At 42.6% G+C, this 24,928-nt stretch overlaps 1 protein-coding gene across 1 annotated transcript in view; it reads left to right on the forward strand.

The window, feature by feature from the left end:
- LOC102173859 (multidrug resistance-associated protein 4-like) overlaps window positions 2,124-24,928 on the forward strand; it is a 180,169-nt gene continuing 157,364 nt past the window's right edge. Inside the window, 5 exon segments of the mRNA XM_018056299.1 lie at window positions 2,124-2,383; window positions 4,907-5,095; window positions 10,617-10,727; window positions 11,233-11,353; window positions 19,931-20,149. Coding sequence (XP_017911788.1) covers window positions 2,124-2,383; window positions 4,907-5,095; window positions 10,617-10,727; window positions 11,233-11,353; window positions 19,931-20,149 — 900 coding nt within the window.

Consider the following 24,928-nt stretch of genomic DNA (forward strand, 5'->3'; position numbering starts at 1 on the left):
GCTGGAAAGATGGCCACACAAATAACTAGACTTCTGAGTGGGAGTCCAAGATTTTGTTCTTTCAGCCCTACTGTCATTAATTCATTCAAATAGTGCAGTCTAGGCACCTTCCCTACACAGTGACCATCCACCAGTGAGACAGACCACACTAGACTTGGACTTGAGTCCAAGTGAGGATTCATCATTTACTGATCCTATGACTTTGGAGAAGTGCTGTCCTTGAGCCTCATCTTTCTTATTTTTGTCAAGTAGGGATAATAATAGCTTCTTGAATGGGGCATTGTTAGAGTTAAAAATGATGGAAGTTCCCCACAAATGCACATACCTGCGTTCTGTAACATATGCCACTGTTATTCTACTAGGCCCTGAGCACATGATTAAAGAAATCATAAAGCAGTCTTTTTCTCCCCATAATCCCCTTTCCCAGTCTAAGAGGGCAGCAAAAAGCTTACAGAGGTCCCCTGCACAGATCAATATGTGAGATGCCAAAAGCCTATCTCCAATAACAGCATTCAGTCATCTTCTAAAATCGTTCAAGCTCTTCTAATCATGTTTCCTTTCCTTAGGTCTTGCAGCTCTACATACATAATCTGTGCTAAATCCTGCTGTTGGTGGAAGTCAAATGCTTAAGCACCAGTTGTGTTGTCCAACCCAAGTTCCTGTGCTTGAGGTAAAGTGAGGCCAAACAAACCAAAATGTTGGAGTTTGAAGCAGAGAAAGGTTTATTGAGATTAAGCAAAGTATACAGGCAGCTCATGCTATAAAGACCAGAACTCTCTGATGGACTTCAGGGGATAATTTTAAAAGGCAAAGTGAAGGAGAAAGTCCAGTGTATGTGATCAACTGTTGCATTATTTTCCGATTGGTTGATGGTGAGGTAACAGGGTGGTGTCACAGGGTTTTACATTATCAGTCTTTAGGCTCTAGCTGGTGTGGGGGCTCCCTGCTTGTGGCCATCATACAGTTAACTTCTTCCATCTGGTGGGGGTTTTAGTATCTGCAGAATAACTCAGGAATGTACATTTGATATTGTTATCTATTAATATGTCCTTCAGGAAGGAACTATAGATTCTGTGACTGTTGCATGGCTTATCTAGTGTTTAATTTTGTTTTTAAACTACATGTTCACATTCGTTTAGTCTTTTGAAAAAATAGTTTTATTTCTTTTTGGCTATGCTGGGTCTTCACTGCTGCACAGGCTTTTCTCTAATTGCATTGGGCAGAGGGCTATTCTTGATTGCAGTTGAGCAGACTTCTCATTGCACTGTCTCTAGGGCATGCAGGTTTCAATAGCTGTGGCAGGTGGGTTCAATAGTTGCTGCTCCCAGATTCTAGAGCACAGGTTCAAGAGTTGTGGCCCCCAGGGTTAGTTACTTCAAGGCATATAGATCTTCCCCGACCAGGGATCCAACCTGTGTCTTCTGCATTAGCAGGCAGATTCTTTACCACTGAGCCACCAAGGAAGCCCCAGCCATCAATTATTGAGCCACCTCTTGTGATTCAGAGGAGACATGGGAGACTAAAGCTTTTCTACAAAAGGGAAGCAGGCAGAGGGCATGAGGTGGTGTGCTCCATCCCAGGAAGGCCCCATAGGGTCCTGCTGCATTACAGTTGGAGTACTTCCCACAGCGCCCTTGTTTGGTCCTGATGAGGGCAGAGTGCCCAGAAGGCAGGGTGCTATCTCTTTCGGCCAGCTCTCTCCTGGTCTCTCCACAGCTGACGGGCGTTTCTGAGCAGATGCGGCTGATAGAGTTGGTACCTCCTTTCTCCACCTTCTGGGTGGGTGCCTGGGCTCATAGCTCTCACTTCGGCAGAGTTTGCAGACAGGTGCCTGAACGCGGGCGCCCTGGTGCAGGACTCCGAGTGCAGCACCGTCCTACCCGCCTCCATCAGCTGCGCCAGCATCCTCTCCGCGCACCTGCGTGTGGCTCCTGTCTGGCCACCCCTTGTCCCGCTGTCCACACCGCTCCCAACTCAGGGCTCCAGGAGGCGCCTAGAGGGTGGTCCAGAAGGCTGGGATCAGGCAAGAGCTGCCGCTCCATTTCCAGAAGCAGGTGGTTCTGGGGTACCGCCTAGCGGACTGGCACTGTGGTTGAGCCTCCAGCATCCCAGTCGGCGCCACCATGAGCAGTCCGAGCAACTCCCCTGACAAAGCGGCGCCCGCGCCCGAGTCCACGCCGGCCCCGGAGCCTATGCCGGCCTCGGAGCCCACGCCGGCCCCGGAGTCCACGCCGGCCCCGGAGCCCACGCCGGAGCCCCAGCCGGAGCCTTCGCCGGTCCCGGCGCCGGAGCCCGTGGCCGCTGACAAGACGCACTTGGTGTACCCGGAGGTGAATCCCAACCCGCTGCTGCACTCGAACTTCTGTTCCCTCCTGTTTCTCAGGTGAGCGCCCCGTCTGAGCTGTGACCCGCCTGCCGCAGGCACATTTCAGTGACCAAGGGGAGCTTCAGGGCGAGGGAGCATTTTCCGCGGGCGCCCAGGTAGCTGGTGGAGCCTCCCCACTCCGGCCGCGTGGTCCCCGCCTGCGCCTGGGCGTGAGGAGTGAGTGGAAGTCCTGGGCGTAGGAGCGGGACCCAGAAACCTGGTATCCGGGGCGCAGGATTTCCCAGCCTGGCCTCTCGCTGCTCCAGCATCCTCCAGGGCCCTGAAGCAGGAGGCAGGAAGGTTAAAAAACCAGATTGCCCCCGGGGGAGTCGCCACCCAAACGGAGAACGAACTGGATCCCTACATTCCACCTTTACCGGGCTTCCCCAGTACAGCTCAGGATTTCCAGTTCTAAACTAATTTGCACCCTTTCCCCTCTAAGCAAGCAGTTTATGAACAGCTTCCTTTGTCTAATTAGTGCCCTGCCATTAGATGTCTTTGCCATCTTCCAGTGATGTCCCCACCATTTCCCATGTAACTTAGGTGACACGTGGGTTTCAGCTGCGCTGGGCTCTGTCTGTCCCTGTGTCTATGACCATGTCTTTCTTTCCCTCCCTCTCTCTCTTCCTGTGTGGCTCACACTGCATGTCCTGGTACCTAGTTGTGACAAATTTCATGTATGTAAAAAAAAAAAAAAAACTCTATTGTTTTTTGTTTAATGAATGGGGACCTTGTTCTTGAACATGTTTTACTTTTGCCTGGTATATACAGCTTGGAGTAGAGTGTGCATTTGATCACAGCCCCTTTCCCTGTTGTGAATATTTCTGCTTTCACCTTTGAGCACCACTTGGGGCATAAGGTCACTGAAGGCTGTGGGGTCTAATCCTCATCTTTAGCCTTTGGGGAAGAGGTGAAAGATCTTGATGCAGGTGGTTCTACCTAGGAGTCATTTGGTCCTGAAATCACTCAGGGGTCCCTGAGATGGGAGGAAACACACAGATGAAAAACAGCACAGAGAGGTTTAAGAAAGTTTTCCCTCTGGTAACTGGCAGTACTAAACAGCTGGGCCTGAACCTTTGGGTTTTAATTGCTCTTGGATGATAATTAGATTTTTTTGTTTCTAGACCCTAACCCATTCATATTTCCCATAAATTCTGACATCTCCTTTTTTAAGGGGAAGATATAGGGGATCCTCATGGGATGGGAGCCACTGTGCTTATCTTCATGGTAGTGTGTTCAGTGTGTGTAGCCACATCTCTTGGCCATTTGGCAGCCCTTAAGGCAAGAGAGGCCTAGAAATAGGAGTGTAGGGGTAGTTACTATAAATAATAACAAAAGAGACACATGTCTCTTTAACTTCTGCAGGGCAGGCAACTCTCCAGTCATGTTCTATTTGTAGATTTGCAAAATGTGTGTGTGTCTGTGTGGAAATGGGAAAGTGAAGACTCCTCATTGATTTGGGTAGCCACCTGTTTCCAGTTTTCCTGCTGGAGGGGAAGAAGCTAGTACCTCTTACCTCACACCTGAAGGAAGAGAGGCACTGAAGCAGAGAGGCTGAGTAAATTGTCCACATCACACAGCTAGTAAGTGGTGGAGTTGGATCTCAAGAAAGTAGGATTTATTTCTGTTACCTTATAGATTTGCTGATATTTTGGTTGTTTCTTAATCTTTCCTCCAGAACTCTTTTTGTATACCTGTGCACATGCATGCATCTTTTCTATAAAACTAGTTCATTTATTTATGACATTGTTATGTTCAGAGCATGGTATTTAATTGTCATTTATGCAATCTTGTACTTTAGTTTAATGTAGTTTATTGCTAATTATGATATGCATATCCATGAACCTATACTTTGGTGTATCTTTCCTTTTCCTATAGTCCTAGGAATACGATAATTGGTGAAAGGTTGAATTGCTTTCCACAATGTTCAGATCAATTTGCCCTCTTCTATTTTGTTTTGCCACACTGCAGTGCATGTGGAATATAAGTTTCTGACTGGTAATAGAATCTAGGCTCTTGGCTATGAAAGCTCTGAGTCTTAGTATCTGGACTGCTAGGGATCTGCTAGTTTGCCCTCAGAGTAGCTCTTAGTGTGCCTATTTTGTTGCCAACTCTGAGTATGTGAATTACATTTTTTTCAAGGGCTAAAGTTAAAAAAAATGAAAAAATTTTAATTTGAATTTATTGATCTATATAGATGGAACTTTTTTTTGAAACATTTACGTCTATTGATCATTTATGTTTGTTTCTTTGAATTGTCTATTAATAGATTTTTTTCTCTCTGAGTAATTTATATTTTGAAATAATTTTCAATAATGCTTATAATATTTTTCCAGATTTTCATTTGTCCTTTACTTTAGAGCGATCATTATTTATGTTGTTTTCTCCTGTTGGTTTTTAACCTTTTTTAAATTCCAGCATCGTCTACCTCTCTGTAAACATTTTATTTCAGCATTTTTGTTTCATTTCTAAGAATAAAGGCAGCTAAAATTTCTTTTAGTATTTGATATAAGATAGTCCTCCTCCTTTTTTCTGAAACAGCTCTTCTTCCCATCATGGTTTATTGAATGATTCTTCCTTTTACCCTTATTGGAAATCAGTGGCACAACTCATGAACCATGTCCAGTCTGCTGAGACTCTCCCTGGCAATGTCCCCGCTGTCCTCACTGCAGCCTCTGGGGTGAGCTCTGCATTTCTCTCCACCCTCGTCCCAGAGGCCAGCAGGTTGAGGTGAGTGCAGGACCTGTCCCCAGAGATGAGGGTGAGGCAGGGCCTTGGACCAGAAGCACTTGGCCCTTCAGGGAGTGGTTACATCCTCACTACCCTGACACTGGTCACGTCACAGTCAGTGAACTGTCCCCTTGCAAAGGGAGTGTGGAAGTGGAAACTGTCACTAGTGTTAAGACAGACTCTCCAGAGATTCTTGTCAGAGAAACTGATGACATGAGGGGGACGTGAACTGGCTGAATGCTGAGATGGTTTAGAGAGATTGGTCCTGTTAGGTCCTCAGTAACTCAACCATGAAAGCATAGAAATATTTAATATCAAACCAGATTTCTTAGCACCATTTTCAGAACAATACTTGCATGAATTTTGTTGTTCTTCATTAAAAGTCAGAAAATCCACATGTTGTTGATGGAGGCTGGGTGAGCTCTCCAGGGCTCTTTCTCTGATCTTGATCTGTTCCCCTTTCCTAAGCATTTCATGTGATGAGTTTTGCTGACTTTATACAATAACTACATCCCCAAGCAAGATGTAGAATATCCCAAAGGTATATTCAAATTTACTACCATGTCTTTAAGGCAAAATAAAAAGCCTAACATATCCAAATTTATCACCTATAGTTTATGCTTGATCTCTTTGGTCTTTATAGTTCTGCATCTGGTCAGTCTGAGAGGTATTAGCTAATGTCCACTCAGATGTGTAAAGTGGATAATTTGCCTTTCTGAGTTGTCCATGGGTCCCCTGATCATGTTGACTCTCTTTCCTCTGTTGCCTTGACTATATCAGATATTTCTGCAGCAAAGATGGCTTTATTCAGGATCAGCAGAGAATCGCAGTTCCATACCTGCAACCAGAGTGAGCCATGTGCAAGTCCCCAAAGGGCAAGGGATGAAGAGCATCTTTATAGAAGGGAAAAGGAAGTTGGGAGGACTGTCAAAACAAGTGTCCATGGCTTTTCAATGGCTGAGTCCTTGCCAGGAAGGAAGAAGAGTCTTTCTTCTTCCTGCTGCACTCTGCTATTGCTGTAACCTCAACTATCAAAGTTATCAGAGGCTTTCTACTGGGGACCACACAGGATTGCTGCAGAGCACTGTCGGGGGTGATGGCTTCCCTTTGTCTGACAGGACTTTGTTCAGAGCATCAGCGATCCTCTCAGAGGACCCCCACAGTAGCTTTGGGAAGTGTTACCACCACATGTTCCTCCTGTTTGTCAGAGGCCAATACTGAGAGCATATGTGGCTAGTTCAAGTTCTTATAACCAGAAAGCTGTGATCTAGACTTTAACACAGGAAGATTTCACACCTGAGGTGTATTGAGTAGAATTTTTTCTCATTTAATTTAAAAATAGTAATAAAGTGTGCATAACATAAAATTTACCATCTGAATTATTTTTAAGCATTTGGTTCAATGTTGTTAAGTACATTCACATTATTGTGCAACCAGTTTCCAGAACTCTTCACCCTGCATCAGTATGTCATCAAACACTAATTGCCCACTCCCCTTTCCCTCAGCCTCTGACAACTACACAGTCTGTTTGTTTCTTTCTGAATTTGACTACTCTCAGCACCTTTATGAAAATGGAATCATACAGTGTTTGTCCTTTGTGACTGCAGTGTTTTACACCCCCACCATCAGTGTGCAAGTGTTCCAGTTTCTCCATATCCTTGCCAAGCCTCCTTTTGTTGCTCATCTTCCTCCCTTCTCCTTTCCTCCTTCATCTCCCCCGCCTTGTCCCCCCTCCTCCCTTCCTTCACCTCCTCTTTCTACCTCTCCCTCCTCCTCCTTCTTCTTCACCCCTTCTAATAGTGTGAAGTGGTGTCTGATTGTGATTTTGATTTGCATTTCCCTAAGGATTCAAGTGGCTTTAGTAAAGAACATGCCTGCCAATGCAGGAGACATAGGAGATATGGGTTCAATCCCTAGGGTCGGGAAGATCCCCTGGAGAACAGCATGGAAACCCACTCCAGTATTCTTGCCTGGAGAATCCCATGGACAGAGGAGCCTGGTAGGCTACAGTCTATAGGGTCACACAGAGATGGACATGAATGAAGCGACTTAGCACACACAAGGATTTGTGATGTTAAGCATCTTTTCCTCTGCAAGGAAACCTTTTTTTTTTTTTCTTTCCATACTTTGTCTGCTTTATTTCACTACATGAAGTTAAGCAATAAGGCAAAACAGTAACCTGTCATTCATAAAGACCAAGGAGTGCCTCTCATTCCCAAAAGGGACCAAGAAGGATATTCTTACAAATGTGCATGATATTTAGCTCATTATGCCTATAAACAGCCTAAACAAAAGAAAACTCTGGGGCACAAATCAAATTACAAATTCAAATTAACCATTAAGTTCCCCAAATTGTAGTTTCTATGCTAATGACATCTAATTGGTCTTCAGTGGCCCACACTGACTATAAAAATCTGCAAGCAGACTTTTAAAAAGGGTCTTTCAGAGTAAGTCCTGCTGCTAATTGTCTGAGTATTTCCTATAGGGAATAACTGTAGGATGAATGACCCAGGTGTTTCAAATCTGTTAAGTGGTTAAAGCACAGAGACAAATGCTTTTGTTTTAGAAGGAAATTTAGAGCAACAGATATTAAGGGTCATGGTGATGCTCACCTGGAGTGAAAAATTGGAGTAGAGGACAATTGAGGCCCTGGGTCCTCAGTGCTTGGGTCCAGTCTTCAGACTCCTGTACTGGAGTTCTTTAGAGGTGCCAAGTTGCCAGGATTAGCAAAATCTGAAATTCAGTCTCTCTTTTTCCTTCTTTAATAGTTCATAGATGTTCATTTACTTAAAAAATAATTCTTAAACATCTCCTGTGTACCCATGTTGTACTAGGAATAATGCAATAAATAAGAGAAACATGATCTTTGCTCATGGGTTATTATTGTCTGGCTTTGGAAATTTCCTTACCCAGTAAAATAGTGTTAATCCTTGGGCTATTTCTACATATTATTAACATGTAGCTAATACATAATCAATTTGAATAGGGTTTGGAGGAATCCTTTATACAGTTACTGTTTTTCATTTTGTGAAGTGAAGTGGAAGTTGCTCAGTCATGTCCAGCTCTTTATGATCCCGTGGACTATACAGTCCATGGACTTCTCCAGGCCAGAATAATAGAGTGGGTAGTTATTCCCTCCTCCAGGGGATTTTCCCAACCTAGGGATCGAAACCAGGTATCCCACATTGCAGGCGGATTCTTTACCAGCTGAGCCACCAGGGAAGCCCTTTTCATTTTATAGTTAATAAGTAATTTGCAGAAAAATGATTTGAGGTTATATGAATACCATGCTGCACATCAAACTTTCAACCACTAGGCTTAGCTTCCATTGATAATTTTCTAACTCCATTGTTCATTCTATGTTTATTTGCATTCTTGAATGCAAGAGCTTTCCCTTCTCTCATATATATGTAGCAGTGTGGATTCATGGATCCTTTGGTTATTTAATAGATTGTGATTCATTGCCCTTTATTTTGATGCCTAAAGAATCCCAGATTTGTTTAGCAAGAGCAATTCAAGCTGGCTTCTCTGTCCTCCTACACATCCTCATGATTCCTTGAGTGCTTCCTTATTTTATGGCGCAAGTTGTCCCAGGTCCATCTTCTGCTTTCTCTGCCTGTTGGTCTCAGCCTGTAGACTGTGATGTGGTTGGTAGTAATGCCTGGGGCTCTGCTCATCTTGGCCTGTACTAGTTACAGCAGCCCCCACAGGCATTCCCCTTCTGGAGCCAGTATTGTGGTTGGACTGGCCCTTGTGATTCTTAGGATTGTGAGACACATCTTAGCAACAACCTTCAGGGAACTTTCAAATGCCAAGGTATATCACTCACATGACCTGAAGAGTACAAGGCATGCCTGGAGCTATATAATGAGGTCCTAGGCAGAAAGAGAGAGAGAAAGAGACTGTGAAAACTAGTGAGTGAAAGAGCTTGGACCTGGTGTTCTGTCTTTTGGGGATCGAGGGTGGGGTGTGCTAGGATTTAGCAGGTTCACTTTATTGGTGAATTTAAAAAATAAGAGCGGGAATTAAAGAGCGGGAAGGGAGAAGCAAGCAGTCAGTGAGATGGTCTGTTATCAGGTCAACCAGCACTTTCTGAAAAAGAGAACTTCATGGGTGGGGCGGTCTGGCTCCTTATCTAATTGTATAACTGACTCATGTTCATTGGAGATGGATAGCTTTGAGGTGTATGTCTCCAAAGCTTAATGTCAGGCATTTATATTGCAATTAAGAAAGGTGATTATCGGGTGCTAAAACACACTGCCCCAACCTTGGAACCAGCCACTTCCTCAAGGAACCTTGGTTCCTTTTAGAGAAGAAAGATATTAATAAGTAAGGATCTGGGTGGAGGGGGCCAAAGGGACAGACTTCCCTAAAGTAAGTCATGGGAATGTAACGTCTGGTAGAGTGACCACAGTTATAGCGCTTTATTGCATATTTGAAAGCTGCTGAGAATTGACCTTAAAAGTTCTCACCACAAGAAAAAAATAATTGTGTATGTTGAAAAAATTAACTTTGAGATCTGGGTCAGGAGTGTTCTTTGCTACTAGTATGTCATTGCTTCCAGGGTCTCTCAGGATATAGAGCTAGACAGTTCAGTTCAGTTCAGTCACTCAGTCGTGTCCGACTCTTTGTGACCCCATGAATCGCAGCATGCCAGACCTCCCTGTCCATCACCACCTCCCAGAGTTCACTCAAACTTACGTCCATCAAGTCAGTGATGTCATCCAGCAATTTCATCCTCTGCCATCCCCTTCTCCTCCTGCCCCTAATCCCTCCCAGCATCAGAGTCTTTTCCAATGAGTCAACTCTTCGCATGAGGTGCCCAAAGTACTGGAGTTTCAGCTTTAGCGTCATTCCTTCCAAAGAACACCCAGGGCTGATCTCCTTTAGAATGGATTGGTTGGATCTCCTTGCAGTCCAAGGGACTCTCAAGAGTCTTCTCCAATGCCACAGTTCAAATGCATCAATTCTTCGGCTCTCAGCTTTCTTCCCAGTCCAGCTCTCACATCCATACATGACCGCAGGAAAAACCATAGCCTTGACTAGATGGACCTTTGTTGGCAAAGTAATGTCTCTGCTTTTGAATATGCTATCTAGGTTGGTCAGAACTTTCCTTCCAAGGAGTAAGTGTCTTTTAGTTTCATGGCTGCAATCACCATCTGCAGTGATTTTGGAGCCCCCACCACCAAAAAAAAAGTCTGACACTGTTTCCACTGTTTCCCCATCTATTTCCCATGAAGTGATAGGACCGGATGCCATGATCTTCGTTTTCTGAATGTTGAGCTTTAAGCCAACTTTTTCACTCTCCACTTTCACTTTCATCAAGAGGCTTTTTAGTTCCTCTTCACTTTCTGCCATAAGGGTGGCATCATCTGTGTGTGTAAATATCCATTTTTTTCTTCCATATTTCTATATATTTACAGTGTAGACTATTTTTTTCAAAGCCCATGAATGTAGGATTCTAATTAGAGTTGTATAATTTGAATATATACCACTCTCCTTTTCTCTTAATTTTTAACAGGTGGATAAACCCCTTTTTCCTATTTGGTCATAAATGGAAATTGAAAGAAAATGAGATACACTCAGTACATTCAGAAGATTGCTCCCAGCACCTTGGAGAAGAGCTGCAAGGGTGAGCACAGACAGCAGGGAGAAGGGAAGGAAGAGTGAGAATTTCCACGTGGGGCTAAAGGTGTGCAGGGGCTTTGCCTTCCTCTGGGTTCTCGTGAGCCTCCTTCCCTGAGTCTGCACGCTCACTCACCCCCTCAGGCTGACCCCAGGCTTAGCCCACTTTGGAGGCTGAGGGAGCCTGTGTTCCCTGTGCATCTGTGGATGTGAAGGGAGCCCGCAGCCAAGGCCCTGGAGGCCAAGCTCTGTCCCCAGAGGTGGGGTCCCTGGAGGACAGTGTCTACCCTTCTGAGCTGCTCATGACCTGTGAATGAAGCAAAGCCTCAAGGCCTGTTTTTCTGGTGCTTCAGTCTACACCACTCATCTTTCAGGAGCCCTGTGAGAGGTTAGCCAGTATCTATGGGGGCAGCCACAGAGTGCCCTGTAGTGAAGGCTTATCTTCTACTTTGGCCCCTCCCCCATTTTCCCTATGACAGGGCTGTTCTTTACTGTGCTTTTTCTTATCACAGGTACTGGAAGCAAGAAGTTGAAAGAGCTGAGAAAAGTGGATGGAAGCCTTCTTTAGGGAAAGCAATCATAAAGTGCTACTGGAAATCCTGTTTGTTATCTGCAATTTTTATATTTTTTGAGGTAAAGACTTTAATATACAGTGCATTGCTTTCATTGTACGTGGGCCAGTACTGAGATGGATGCGACTGGTGAGAGAGACCAGTGGTTTAACATCCTGTAGCCTAGTGGTTGTATTTATCTTCAGCATAAACAGGCGTTTACCTAGGGAATTGGTCCTCTGGAGATTACTATTTGTCTTTTAATCAATAAACACATAGTGTCATGGGAGGAAAGACTGAGAAGCAAAGACATTTTAGACCATGTTAGGACATCGTTGATGCTCAGTAAATGATATAAATGCTAAAATTAATCCTTGATCAAAAGAGTATCCTAAGATGCTGGACTGGAAGAAGTACAAGCTGGAATCAAGATTGCCGGGAGAAATATCAATAACCTCAGATATGCAGATGACACCATCCTTATGGCAGAAAGTGAAGAGGAACTAAAAAGCCTCTTGATGAAAGTGAAAGTGGAGAGTGAAAAAGTTGGCTTAAAGCTCAATATTCAGAAAATGAAGATGATGGCATCTGGTCCCATCACTTCATGGGAAATAGATGGGGAAACAGTGGAAACAGTGTCAGACTTTATTTTTTGGGGCTCCAAAATCACTGCAGATGCTGACTGCAGCCATTAAACTAAAAGACGCTTACTCCTTGGAAGAAAAGTTATGACCAACCTACATAGCATATTCAAAAGCAGAGACATTATTTTGCCAGCAAAGATCCATCTAGTCAAGGCTATGGTTTTTCCAGTGGTCATGTATGGATGTGATAGCTGGACTGGGAAGAAAGCTGAGAGCCGAAGAATTGATGCATTTGAACTGCGGTGTTGGAGAAGACTCTTGAGAGTCCCTTGGACTGCAAGGATATTCAACCAGTCCATTCTAAAGGAGATCAACCCTGGGGTTTCTTTGGAGGGAATGATGCTGAAGCTGAAACTCCAGTACTTTGGGCACCTCATGCGAAGAGTTGACTCATTGGAAAAGACTCTGATGCTGGGAGGGATTGGGGGCAGGAGGAGAAGGGGACAACGGAGGATGAGATGGCTGGATGGCATCAGTGACTCGATGGACGTGAGTCTGAGTGAACTCCGGGAGTTGGTGATAGACAGGGAGGCCTGGCGTGCTGCGATTCTTGGGGTCGCGAAGAGTCAGACACGACTGAGAGACTGAACTGAACTGAACTGAAGACCTCAAGGAATATGTTGTTTGGAGGAAGTATACTTGGGGTAGAGCCCCAGTAACATAAGACATTTGACAGGTGCTCAGTTCAGATTGAGTCCTTTAGGATTGACTTGTTGGATCTCCTTGCAGTCCAAGGGACTCTCAAGAGTCTTCTTCAATACCACCATTCAAAAGCATCAATTCTTCGGTGCTTAGTCTTCTTTATGGTCCAACTCACATCCATACTTGGCTACTGGAAGAACCATAGCTTTGACTAGTCAGATGTTTGTCGGCAACATCTCTGTTTTTTAATATGCTGTTTAGGTGGTTCGTAGTTTTTCTTCCAAGGAGCATGTGTCTTTTGAGGGATGGTATGGGGAAGGAAGTCGGAGGGGGGTTCAGGATTGGGAACACGTGCACACCCGTGGTGGATTCATGTTGATGTATGGCAAAACCAATAAAATATTGTAAAGTAAAAAATAATAATAATAATTTCATGGCTGCAGTCACCATATGCAGTGGTTTTGGAGCCCCTGAAAATATAGTCTCTCACTGTTTCTACTGTTTCCCCATCTATTTGACATGAAGTGATGGGACCAGATGCAATGATATTCATTTTTTGAATGTTGAGTTTTAAGCCAGCTTTTTCACTCTCCTCTTTCATTTTAATTGAGAGGCTCTTCAGTTCCTCTTTACTTTCTGCCATAAGGGTGGTATCATCTGGATATCTGAGGTTATTGCTATTTCTCCTGGCAATCTTGATTCCAGCTTGTGCTTCATCCATCTGGGCATTTTGCATGATGTACTCTGCATATAAATTAAATAAGCAGGGTGACAATATACAGCCTTGATGTAACTCCTTTCCCAATTTGGAACCAGTCTGTTATTCCATGTCTGGCTCTAATTGTTGTTTCCTGACCTACATATTGATTTCTTAGAAGGCGGATAAGGTGGTCTGGTGTATTCCCATCTCTTTAACAATTTTCCACAGTTTGCTGTGATCCACACAGTCAAAAGCTTTGGCATAGTCAATAAAACAGAAGTAGGTGTTTTTCTGGAATTCTATTGCTTTTTCTACTATCTGACGGATGTTGGCAGTTTGTTCTCTGGTTCCTCTACCTTTTCTAAATGCAGCTTGAACTTCTGGAAATTCTCCATTCACATACTGTTGAAGCCACACTTGGAGAATTTTGAGCATTGCTTTGTTAGAGTACAAGATGAATGCACTTGTGCGGTAGTCTGAACATTCTTTGGCATTGTCTTTTTTGGGATTGGAATGAAAGCTGACCTTTTCCATTCCCATGGCCTCTGCTGAGTTTTCAAAATTTGCTGGCACATTGAGTGCAGCACTTTCACAGAATCATCACTTAGGACTTGAAATAGCTCAACTGGAATTCCATCACCTCCACTAGCTTTGTTCATGGTGATGCTTCCTAAGGCTCACTTTACTTTGCACTCCAGGATGTCTGGCTATAGGTGAGTGATCACACCATCATGACTATCTGGCTCATGGAGATCTTTTTTGTATAGTTCTTCTGTGTATTCTTTCCACCTCTTCTTAATATCTTCTGCTTCTCTTAGGTCCCTATGGTTTCTGTCCTTTGTTGTGCCCATCTATGCATGAAGTTCTCTTGGTATCTCTAATTTTCTTGAAGAAATCTCTAGTGTTTGTCATTCTATTGTTTTCCTCTCTTTCTTTGCATTGATCGATAAGGAAGGCTTTCTTATCTCTCCTTGCTATTCTTTGGAACTCTGCATTCAGGTGGATATATCTTTCTTTTTCTCCTTTGACTTTAGCTTCTCTTCTTTTCTCAGCTATTTGTAAGGCCTCCTCAGATAACCATTTTGCCCTTTTGCATTTCTTTTTCTTGGGGATGGTCTTGATCCCTGCCTGCTGTACAATGTCATGAACCTCTGTCCATATTTCTTCAGGTACTTTGTCTATCAGATCTAATAAATCCCTTGAATCTGTTTGTTACTTCCACTGTATAATCATAAGGGATTTGATTTAAGTTGTACCTGAATAGTCAGTGGTTTTCCCATCTTTCTTCAATTTAAGGCTGAGTTTTGCAATAAGGAGTTCATTATAGGTACTCAGCAAATAATAATTAATTTGACCAGGTCACATGTGATAAATGATTTCCTAAGATAGGATCATCACCTCTCCCCTTCCAGGGGAACAGAACCCGGGACCCTGCATCTGGGCTGCAGCTACCCAGAACTCCCAAGAGCACATCCTTCCCTGGGCTTCCCACTTCCCCAAGGGCTGGCACTGTGAGCCAAAACCTCCGTGTGGAGGAGCTCCAGTTTCACCATGAATTCATTCACCCTCCATGCTGGTTTCTGTCCTGGCTGTAGGGGTGGCTTTCTGGTTGAAGGGGGAGTCTTGGTATCAGGGATTGGCAGAGTGTAGAGAAAGGGGTGTGCAAGGAAAACCAGAATAGAAAGCCATGAACGCAGTGACCTCCATGACCCTGAAGAACCTGGGTCAAGGTCCAGGGGACTTTGGGGACAGTCTCACTTGGGGACAAAATGCCGTCAGCTCCCCTGTTCTGGCTGAGCATGCTGGAGGTCTGCTGCAGACCCCCCTGGGTGGCTCATGCTCTTCGTGGTCCCTCAGAGCTGCCTTAGGGACACAGGTGGCCTGTGAGTGTGTGGGAGCAGGAGGGATGGAAGATACAGTTGCTGAGAAAGGGGTGTTTTAGGTGAGCTGTCATCATTCCATTGTATTGTGGATGAGGTGATTTACAGGTGGTTTACGGGTGGAAGGTGTGGCTCTTATTTAAAGGCTTTTTTCTTCTGAAGAGCATGCAGGCAGATGGGTAGGTGAAGTCCACCCTGCACAACTGAAGAAACTAGAAAATCTGTCAATTCACTGGTGACTGGATGGTCCTGGCAGGTTGAATTCTCATTAATGACATGGGTGGATTAGCCGTTGTGCCAGAGGCTGGGGACAGGTATATGGGGGAGAGTGCTACCTTTAAGAGGGCTCTGACCACCCAGATATTGCAGTGCCTTGTGGCAGGGTGAAGTGTTGATTCCACAGTTTCCCAGCCCCAGTCATGCTTCCTGCTAAGGATCAAGGAAGGGCAGGCCTGGGGCTGCATAAGGTGCAACTGGCAGAGCCCTGGCCCCTCTTTCAGGAGGCTGGTTGTTGGGTGGTCATGGCAGAGAAGTGGGGAGTCGAGGACCTGGTAAATGTGGGGGCTCATCCTCTGTTGTACTAGAAGTACTAGTGGCAGTAACAGAGGATCATACTCAGTAGTAGTGGTGGTGGCAGGGGCAACAGTACTTTTAATAGTGTAGTAGTGCAATAGTAAGTACTCCAAAAACATTATGTATCAAAAATGCTATAAGCACTTTGCATGTCATATCAGCAAATACTTTAGCTAATTCAATTAAGTCATAGATATTATGTTACTTCCATTTTAGAAGAGAGGCACTCTGTTCAAATAGTTGTGTCTGCAGTCATATGACAGAGAAGGCAATGACATCCCATTCCAGTACTCTTGCCTGGAAAATCTCATGGATGGAGGAGCCTGGTAGGCTGCAGTCCGTGGAGTTGCTAAGAGTCGGATACAACTGAGCAACTTCACTTTCACTTTTCACTTTCATGCATTGGAGAAGGAAATGGCAACCCACTCCAGTGTTTTTGCCAGGAGAATCCCAAGCATGGGGGAGCCTGATGGGCTTCTGTCTATGGGGTCACACAGAGTTGGACACAACTGAAGCGACTTAGCAGCAGCAGCAGCGGTCATATGAAGAGTCAAGGACAGACTGAGGTTCCCTCTCAGGCACTCTGACTTATGAGCCCGATCATCTCAATGACTAGAAGTTTGTCCATGATCAGGAAGGCTTGTCTTGAGAGCTTTGTCTTCATGATCTCAGACACATGTGTCCCGAACTTGGCCTAAGGATAAGAAATGGGATACTAAGAGCTCCCTGGAACAGGATGTCAGATTAAGGATCATAAATGAGGGTAGAGTCCAGATTGGACCACATCTCCCCCCAATACTGGAAGTGACTAGGACTCTGACACTGGCAGCATGTCATGTTAAGTTCAGATGGATCAGGAACCCTTTAGTAAGCCACTTTGCCCTAATTACTATTCCCAATGGATGAGTTTATGGCTGCCCTGGAGAGCTAACTCTAAATCTATCCATACTCTTAAGACATTGCTCCAGATGGGCTCCCTGCATGGACCAGTGAGAAGACATTGCGTCTTGGATGGTGACTATGTTGGGACTGATGATCTGGGCAGAGGTTGAGTCCTCTATGTTGTTGAGTCCTCTAAGTGCTCCTGGTTGCTTGCTGAGACCCAGTACATCTGTGATTCTGGGGGTGCATTTGCTGAGCGAGAATGAGAACCCCAGGTCAGTTACTAGGGTGTGGAGCAGTTCTCCTATTTTCCAAATACACTTCCCCACGCAAAAGGTATACTCCAGACCTAGGTCTTAGAGTGAGAGTTGGGTGGGGCCAGACCATCCCCGGGTGGATAGCAGATAAATCAACTGTTAAGTGCCAGGACTGGACTTTCTCTCAGGAGGGAGTTGCTTGTTCATGTTGTTTAAGTCAATGTCTTGGTGGTTTACAGTGTAAAACTAGGAGTGGCCTTGATTCCCCAGGTAAGGATGCTGACTGGCATATGAAACTCCTTCTAACTTTGTGGTATTAGGGTTATAACTGGCAGAACTCTTCATTCTAATGCAGTGATATTCCAGAAGTTGAGGGCCATTAAAACTTAAGGAGAAGTGAACCTTAGAGTTTTGTTTTTTGTTTTTTCCTGTCCACCAAAAGAAGCCTGAAATACAACACAAATACTTCTGTTTGCCTAATCTTGGTTGTTGACAATCTACTGTTCGGAGAAGTTACAAAAAAAAAGATTTCTCATGACAAAGCTAGTAATGATTTAGCCTTTTTTTTTTTTTTTTTACATTTTAAATATCTTTTTCAGGTGCTGTTTTGAATTTGGGATGATTAAACCTAGTTACTAAGTTGGATGGAAAGAATGTTAGTTAAGTAACTGATTTTATGAAGCAATGTCTCATTTTGTGATCTTCTGTCTATGCTGCTTGTTGGTCATTATATTTGAGATGGTAGAAGATCTAAACTCAGCCCAGGATTCTCTCAAATGCAAATGTACTGCCTGCTAAATCACTTTAGTCGTGTCTGACTGTTTGAGGCCCTATGGACCTTAGCCCACCAGGCTCCTCTGGCCATGGGATTCTCCAGGCAAGAATACCAGAGTGGGTTGCCATGCCCTCCTCCAGGGGATCTTCTCTGCCCAGGAATTGAACCAGCAACTCTTACATCTCCTGCATTGTCAGGCAAGTTCTATCACTAGGGCCACCTGGGAAGCTCTAAAATGCAAATACATTTTCTTTATGACCTCCAGCCCTCTTAATTCCTCTGGTGCACAGAACACCTTGTAGATCATCCATGATTCCCAAGCCATGTGCTGTGACCACCCATGGTGCAGGCATTCCTGGCAGCACCAGAAGGAAGAGGCAGGCAATGTCAGTCCAAGGTGAGGCTTTTCGAGTTAGGATTTTGAAGTATTAAAATCTCTGTCCAATGAGAAAATGAATTATGATGCTCAGAAAAACAAATGGCAGGCTGATGTTGATGTGGAGCTCTTGAGAAACCAACAATAATTAAAACAGAACATCCAGCAAGTCCCCAGCATGCCTGGGCCCTGCATATACCTCCATGGGGACCCACAGACATCCCCAGGTCATCAGGGATTCCCTCTTAGAGATAAGTCTTCCACATGCTGGTGTGTAAGTGGGATGACCTCAAAGAGCCAGTGTGAGTTTACTCAGTCCCCTCCCCTGAGAGGTGAGGAGTGGCAGCGGTTATGTCCTATTCTCCTGACTGTTAGAAATGGCCCAGCTTTTTCTCCTGTACATGAGCCACCTTGACTTTCTGCATTAAATTTAAAAAGTATTGCTTAAAAGGAAAATCTTTTTTGAAAGTCAAGTTCCTGAAAGATTTCCAGACTTTTGGCATTTTGTCTTTTGAGAAGTCTGTGGAAGAAATGATGTTGAGGATGGAGGTGTTTACTTTTGGTAACTTGGATTCGTACTGAGTGTTTGATTTTCCTTAATAGAGGAGAAGGGAACCTTTAGGGTGTGACTAGAGGGAAGAGGTAGGTTGTGGGATGGAGTGACCGTTTGGCAGGATGAGCAAGTGTTTCTTTAGTTTTGGGAAAGAAAATTGCTTTCCCTAAGTCTTACTCAGGAATTAAGCCTCAATGCCTCCCAACTCACTGGTTTAAGATTTGATTTTTGCCTTGGGAAAGAGATTATTTGTAATATTTCTTCCAAAGCAGCACCTGCAGTGTTTGTTAGAAGGAGAACCATGGATGGCATTTTTTGTTTTGTTTTGTTTTTTTAGCTTGGCTTCTGCCATGTTTAGTTTTTGACTCCAAGGAACATCCCAGCTTCTAGAGGGTAGAGACTTATTAACACAGTATTCCCTGGGGCCGAGAGCCTAGGAACCTCCCCAGCCTGGTTTCCTTGTGATGCTCCAACTGAAGCTAGACTCTATTCTATTAATCTCTGGATGTACAGTTTAGGGTGGAAAACATTGGATGTGTTTGTGCCAATGTCTTGGGCTTCCCATATAGCTCAATTGGTAAAGAATCCACCTGCAATGCAGGAGACCCTGGTTTGATTCCTGGATTGGGAAGATCCGCTGGAGAAGGGACAGGCTACCCACTCCAGTATTCTTGGGCTTCCCTTGTGGCTCAGCTGGTAAGGAATCTGCCTGCAAGTTGGGAGACCTGGGTTCAGTCCCTAGGTTGAGAAGACCCCCTGGAGAAGGGAAAGGCTACCCACTCTAGTATTCTGGCCTGGAGAATTCCATGGATTGCATAGTTCAGGGGGTTGCAAAGAGTCAGACACAACTGAGCAACTTTCATAAGAAGCTCTTGTGCCAATGTTTCAGTTTTAAAAGGCTCTTAGAGCAGGAGGTGATGGCAAGAGCATGCTTCCTGTACATAAACCATCTTTATTTTCTATTGGGCTGGGATGATGAGAGAATGGGAACAAGGGCCAGCTGTGAGCAGGGCTTGTTCATAGAGAAACAAATTTCTTACCCCTCTCTGCTACCTTTTTCTTTGTTCATCTTAGGCAAAGAGTCACTTGGCATCTTGCCAAATGCATTCTAAGGCACTAGTGGTGATATTTATTGAGTATCCACAGTGTACTAAGCACAATGTGCTAAGGCTTTATTGTCTTTCAACATGAAATTCTTGCCTAAGGTTAAAACTGCTTGTCTTATAGAAGATAGTTGATCTGTACATTTTTCTTTTAGATGAGCCATGGATGTAGCATTTTGTTAAAATGCTTTTTAATGAGCAAAAATAAGAGTTAAGTTTGTGTTAAGAAAAATGGATGTGACTTGAATTTCTAATGGAGACTTTTTTCTTTCAGGAATGCACCAGAGTAGTTCTGCCCTTACTTTTGGGGAAAATGATTAGTTACTTTGAAGATCCCAAAGTTCCTGATGCTTTACATGATGCCTATATCTGCGCTGCAGTGCTGAGTGCCTGTGTGCTCCTGTGGGCCATTCTGCACCACTTGTACTTCAATCATTTCCAGCGTACAGGGATGAGGCTTCGAGTGGCCACATCCCATATGATCTACCGCAAGGTAAGTGTCACTTGGTACCTCACTGTGTACATCTGCTGAAGCATCAGAAGCGTTTTGAAACTGGCATCATTGATGCTTTACTAGAGCTTGCTATTTGCATCAAGTCAACTTTGTTGTCATTTAAGCAAACTTTATCAATATATAACAAAAAGTTTTTGAGAGCAAGTCAAGGCCACCTTTGATAAATTTTATCTACAGGCTGTTGCATAATACCCACTAAATTTATAATGAAACCTAATTAAAAAATAAGCATGAAGAGTATCTAGTTGATTTTCAGTGTTTTCCCTGCCTAAATCTCAATGGTATTTATGGAAATTTTGTTATTGTTGATCATTAAAAGCTTCATTTATATCAAATTTATGTTTAAAAATGAGTTTTAGTGATTGGATCTATAAAATTAAATCTAGGAAACAAGAATGTATTTGAGAAAGTTTATGATTGTATTTTTGAATTACCCATTTGATCATATTCAATATAATTGTTTTAACTAAAAATATATATGGGCTCCCCTGGTGGCTCAAATGGTAAAGAGTCTGCCCACAATGCAACAGACCCGGGTTGAATTGCTGAGTTAGGAAGATCCCCTGGAGAAGGAAATGGCAACCCACTCCAGTATTCTTACCTGGAAAATCCCATGGATTGAGGAGTTTGGTGGGTTAGAGTCCATGGGGTCACAAAGAGTTAGACACGACTAAGTGACTAACACTTTCACTTTCAAATACATATATATATATATAAATGGAATCTATGCCAAAAACAGATTCACTGTGTTCTAAGTTAAGATTACTTTTAATGGTATTAGGGAAAATAGTTGGATGTTCAGGCAAAGCTTGAAAATTTCCCCTGATTTTAGTAATTTTGGAGAGCATTTGTTGCTGTTCATTCAAGTTGCTTTCTTAAAACAATATTTCCTTCTTTTCTGTAATAAAGATTATAGGACTTTTTTTTTTTTTCTGCACTGAATGGAGTGTGGGGTCTGTTCACCAACCAGGGACTGAACACAGGCCCAAGGCAGTAAAAGCACATAGTTCTAACCACTGAACCACCAGGACCTTCCCTGCATTATAGCACTTCTAATAAGACCTACGTTGACGTGTTCAGTGACTTTATATTGAGAAATGGCATAACATTATTCCACAGTTTACTCTGATCTTAACTGATATAAAAGGAGTAAGGATTTCAGATGTCTTTACAAAGGAATTGACACAAATACACTGCCAGTAATTAAAGGGCCCTTTATAAACTTGATCCTGGATACCTCTTTGCCCTGGGCTATTTGCCTTTAAAAAATCCTTATTTAACTGTGTCATATACTTGAAATTAGATGTTTAAGTGCTTTTGTTCCACACACACAAAAAACATGTGGTAATGGATATGTTAATTGGTTTTACTACAGTAATCATTTCCTAATGTATATTTATGTCAAAACATCATGTTGTACATCATAAACATATAGTTTTTATTTTAAAAAGTCCTCATTGAAAGCTAAAAACAAAACATTTAAGTTGAAATTATCACCACTTTTTCTTGGTTGCTCCTTACCTAAAGCTTCTGTTTCTTGGAAGTACTTGTCCTGGCAAAATGCAGGATGACTTCTCCTCATCTTCCCTTGAGCAAAGTGTTGTTAACCTCAGGGCTGTGTGAACTTGGAGCCCTGGCATCTCACTGTCTGTGTTTAGCTACAGCATCTAAGCAAGTTTCCTCCTGGGTAATGTGGAAAGGGCAACAGTGACTGTACACTCTAGTCAGAAGTCTGGTTTGTCATTCATCATCTTTTTTATTCTGTTGCATCAACTATTAGGAGATGAATACCCAGATTTTCCCATAAATTAGCTAGATGTTTATCTTTCTGGATCATACTTAGTGCCCATTAAGAGGAAATTTCACCAACACAGCACAGTGAAAACCTTAAGTTAGGCTTGAGGTAATGGTTCAGTCAAAGCTGGCTCTTTGTTGCACAGGTGAGCCATTGTTCACCTGTTTTTCTTCCTCTTCCCACTGACACTTTGGAAAGTTGCTTTTGGAAATTTCAATCTGACTTGGCACATATGCATGTGTGAATGTAAACATCTCTCAAGGTGTTTATTTTCCAGCTTGATTATTCTTGAAAAGATTGTCCCTGTATCAAATCAAGAATTATTGGGATTAAACTATGGACATAACCTGAAGTAGTTCCAGAAACACGGGAAAGACAAATTTCTTCATGCATAGCCTTGCATCTAGAGTCCTGCTGGGGTACAGAAATAAGACACTTCTTTGCAGGTTATGGGTGGGCTGATTCCTTAGGGCAAAGCTGGTGCTGCCAAGTGACTCTGAAAGGGCCCTCTGAATGTTTGTGGTTCATACTCAGGCCCCATCTCCTGATCCCTGGTCCTGGGGAGGAATAGATTAACGTGTTAAAAATGGAAAGGCTGCTCAGCTCATAGTTGTACTTTATCTACACTGTGGATTCCAGGCTTGGGCACGTCTCAAGGAGATCTCTAAGGCTTCACATCTGCTGCTCCTAAAATGCCCCATTCAGCATTTTCATGCTCTTTTCAGCTGAATTTTGATCTTGTGGAAGGGATCATATGTAAAATGACTTGTCACTTTTTTACATTTCCATGGCTTAGGTAAAATTACTTTTGATCATTGATTTTTTAAAAACTATGATGAAATATATACAACATAAAATTTGCCATTTAACTCATTTTAAGAGCACCATTTAGTGACATTAGGTACATTCACCTGGTTGTAGAAACATCACCACTATTCATCTTCAGAACTTTTCATCTTCCCAAACAAATTTCTGCAACCATTTAACACTAACTCCCCAGACTACTCCCCCTCACAGCCATCACCATTCTACTTCTATCTATGAGTTTGACTATTCTAGATGCCTCATATAAGTGGAATCATACAGTGTTTGTCATCTATTTTACATAGGTAATATACATGTTTCAGTGCTGTTCTCTCAAATCATCCTACTCTCGCCTTCTCCCACATAGTCCAAAAGTCTGTTCTTTACATCTGTGTCCCTTTTGCTGTCTTGCATATAGGATCATCATTACTATCTTTCTAAATTCCATATATATGTGTTAATATGCTGTATTGGTGTTTCTCTTTCCAACTTACTTCACTCTGTATAATAGGGTGAAGTTTCATCCACTTCATTAGAACTGACTCAAATGCATTTCTTTTTATAGCTGAGTAACATCCCATTGTGCATATGTACCACAGCTTTCTTATCCATTCATCTGCCGATGAACATCTAGGTTGTTTCCATGTCCTAGCTATTGTAAACAATGCTGCAATGAACACTGGGCACTCTTGCAATTCTGGTTTCCTCAGTGTGTATGCCCAGCAGTGGGATTGCTGGGTCATATGACAATTCTATTTCTAGTTTTTTAAGGAATCTCTACAACTCACTGTGATTTTAATTTGTATTTCTCTAATAATGAATGATGCTGAGCATATTTTCTTTTCATGTGTTTATTAGGCATCTGTATGTCTTCTTTGGAGAAATGCCTGTTTAGTTCTTTGGCCCATTTTTTGATTGAGTTGTTCATTTTTTTCTGGCATTGAGCTGCATGAGCTGATTTTGTATTTTGGAGATTAATTCTTTTTCAGTTGTTTAATTTGCTATTATTTTCTCCCATTCTGACAGCCAGCTTTTCACCTTGCTTGTATTTTCCTTCATTCTGCAAAAGCTTTTACATTTAATTAGGTTCCATTTATTTATTTTCATTATTCTGGGAGGTGGTTCATAGAGGATCTTGCTGTGATTTATGTCAAAGTGTTCTGCATAATTTTTCCTCTAAGAGTTTTATAGTTTCTGGCCTTACATTTAGATCTTTAATCCATTTATAGTTTATTTTTGTGTATAGTGTTAGATAGTGTTCTAGTTTCATTCTTTTACATGTGGTTGACCAGTTTTCCCAGCACTAATTATTAAAAAGATCGTCTTTTCTGCACAGTATATTTTTGCCTCCTTTGTCAAAACTAAGGTGTCTGTAGGTGTGTGGATTTATCTCTATGCTTTCTATTTTGTTTCATTGTCATATATTTCTGTTTTTTGGGGGGGCAGTACCATACTGTCTTGATGACTGTAGCTTTGTAGTATAGTCTAAAGCCAGAAAGGTTAATTCCTCCAGTTCCATTCTTCTTTCTCATTATTGCTTTGTCTATTTCTATTATTTGCTTTGTCCATACAAATTGTGAAATTATTTGTTATAGTTCTGTGAAAAATACCATTGGTAGCTTGATAGGGATTGCATTGAATCTATAGATTGCTTTGGGTAATATACTCATTTTCAATATACTAATTCTTCCAATTCATGAACATGGAGTATTTCTCCATCTATTTGTGTCATCTTTGATTTCTTTCATCAGTGTGTTATATTTTTCTATATATACATCTTTTGTTTCTTTAGGTAAATTTATCCCTAAGTATTTTATTCTTTTCATTGTGATGGTGAATGGGATTCTTTCCTTAATTTTTCTTTCTAGTTTTTCATTGTTAGTGTATAGGAATGCAAGGGATTTCTGTGTATTAATTTTATATCCTTCAACTTTGCTATATTCATTGATTAGTTCTAGTAATTTTCTGGTGATGTCTTTAGGGTTTTCTATGTAGAGGATCATGTCATCTGCAAACAGTGAGAGTTTTACTTCTTTTCCAATCTGAATTCCTTTTATTTCTTTTTCTTCTCTGATTGCTGTGGCTAGGACTTTCAGAGCTATATTGAATAGTAGTGGTGAAATGGGCACCCTTGCCTTGTTCCTGATTTTAGAGGAATT

The sequence above is a fragment of the Capra hircus genome, chromosome 12 (genome assembly GCF_001704415.2).
Source record: "Capra hircus breed San Clemente chromosome 12, ASM170441v1, whole genome shotgun sequence".
Classification (NCBI taxonomy): domain Eukaryota; kingdom Metazoa; phylum Chordata; class Mammalia; order Artiodactyla; family Bovidae; genus Capra; species Capra hircus.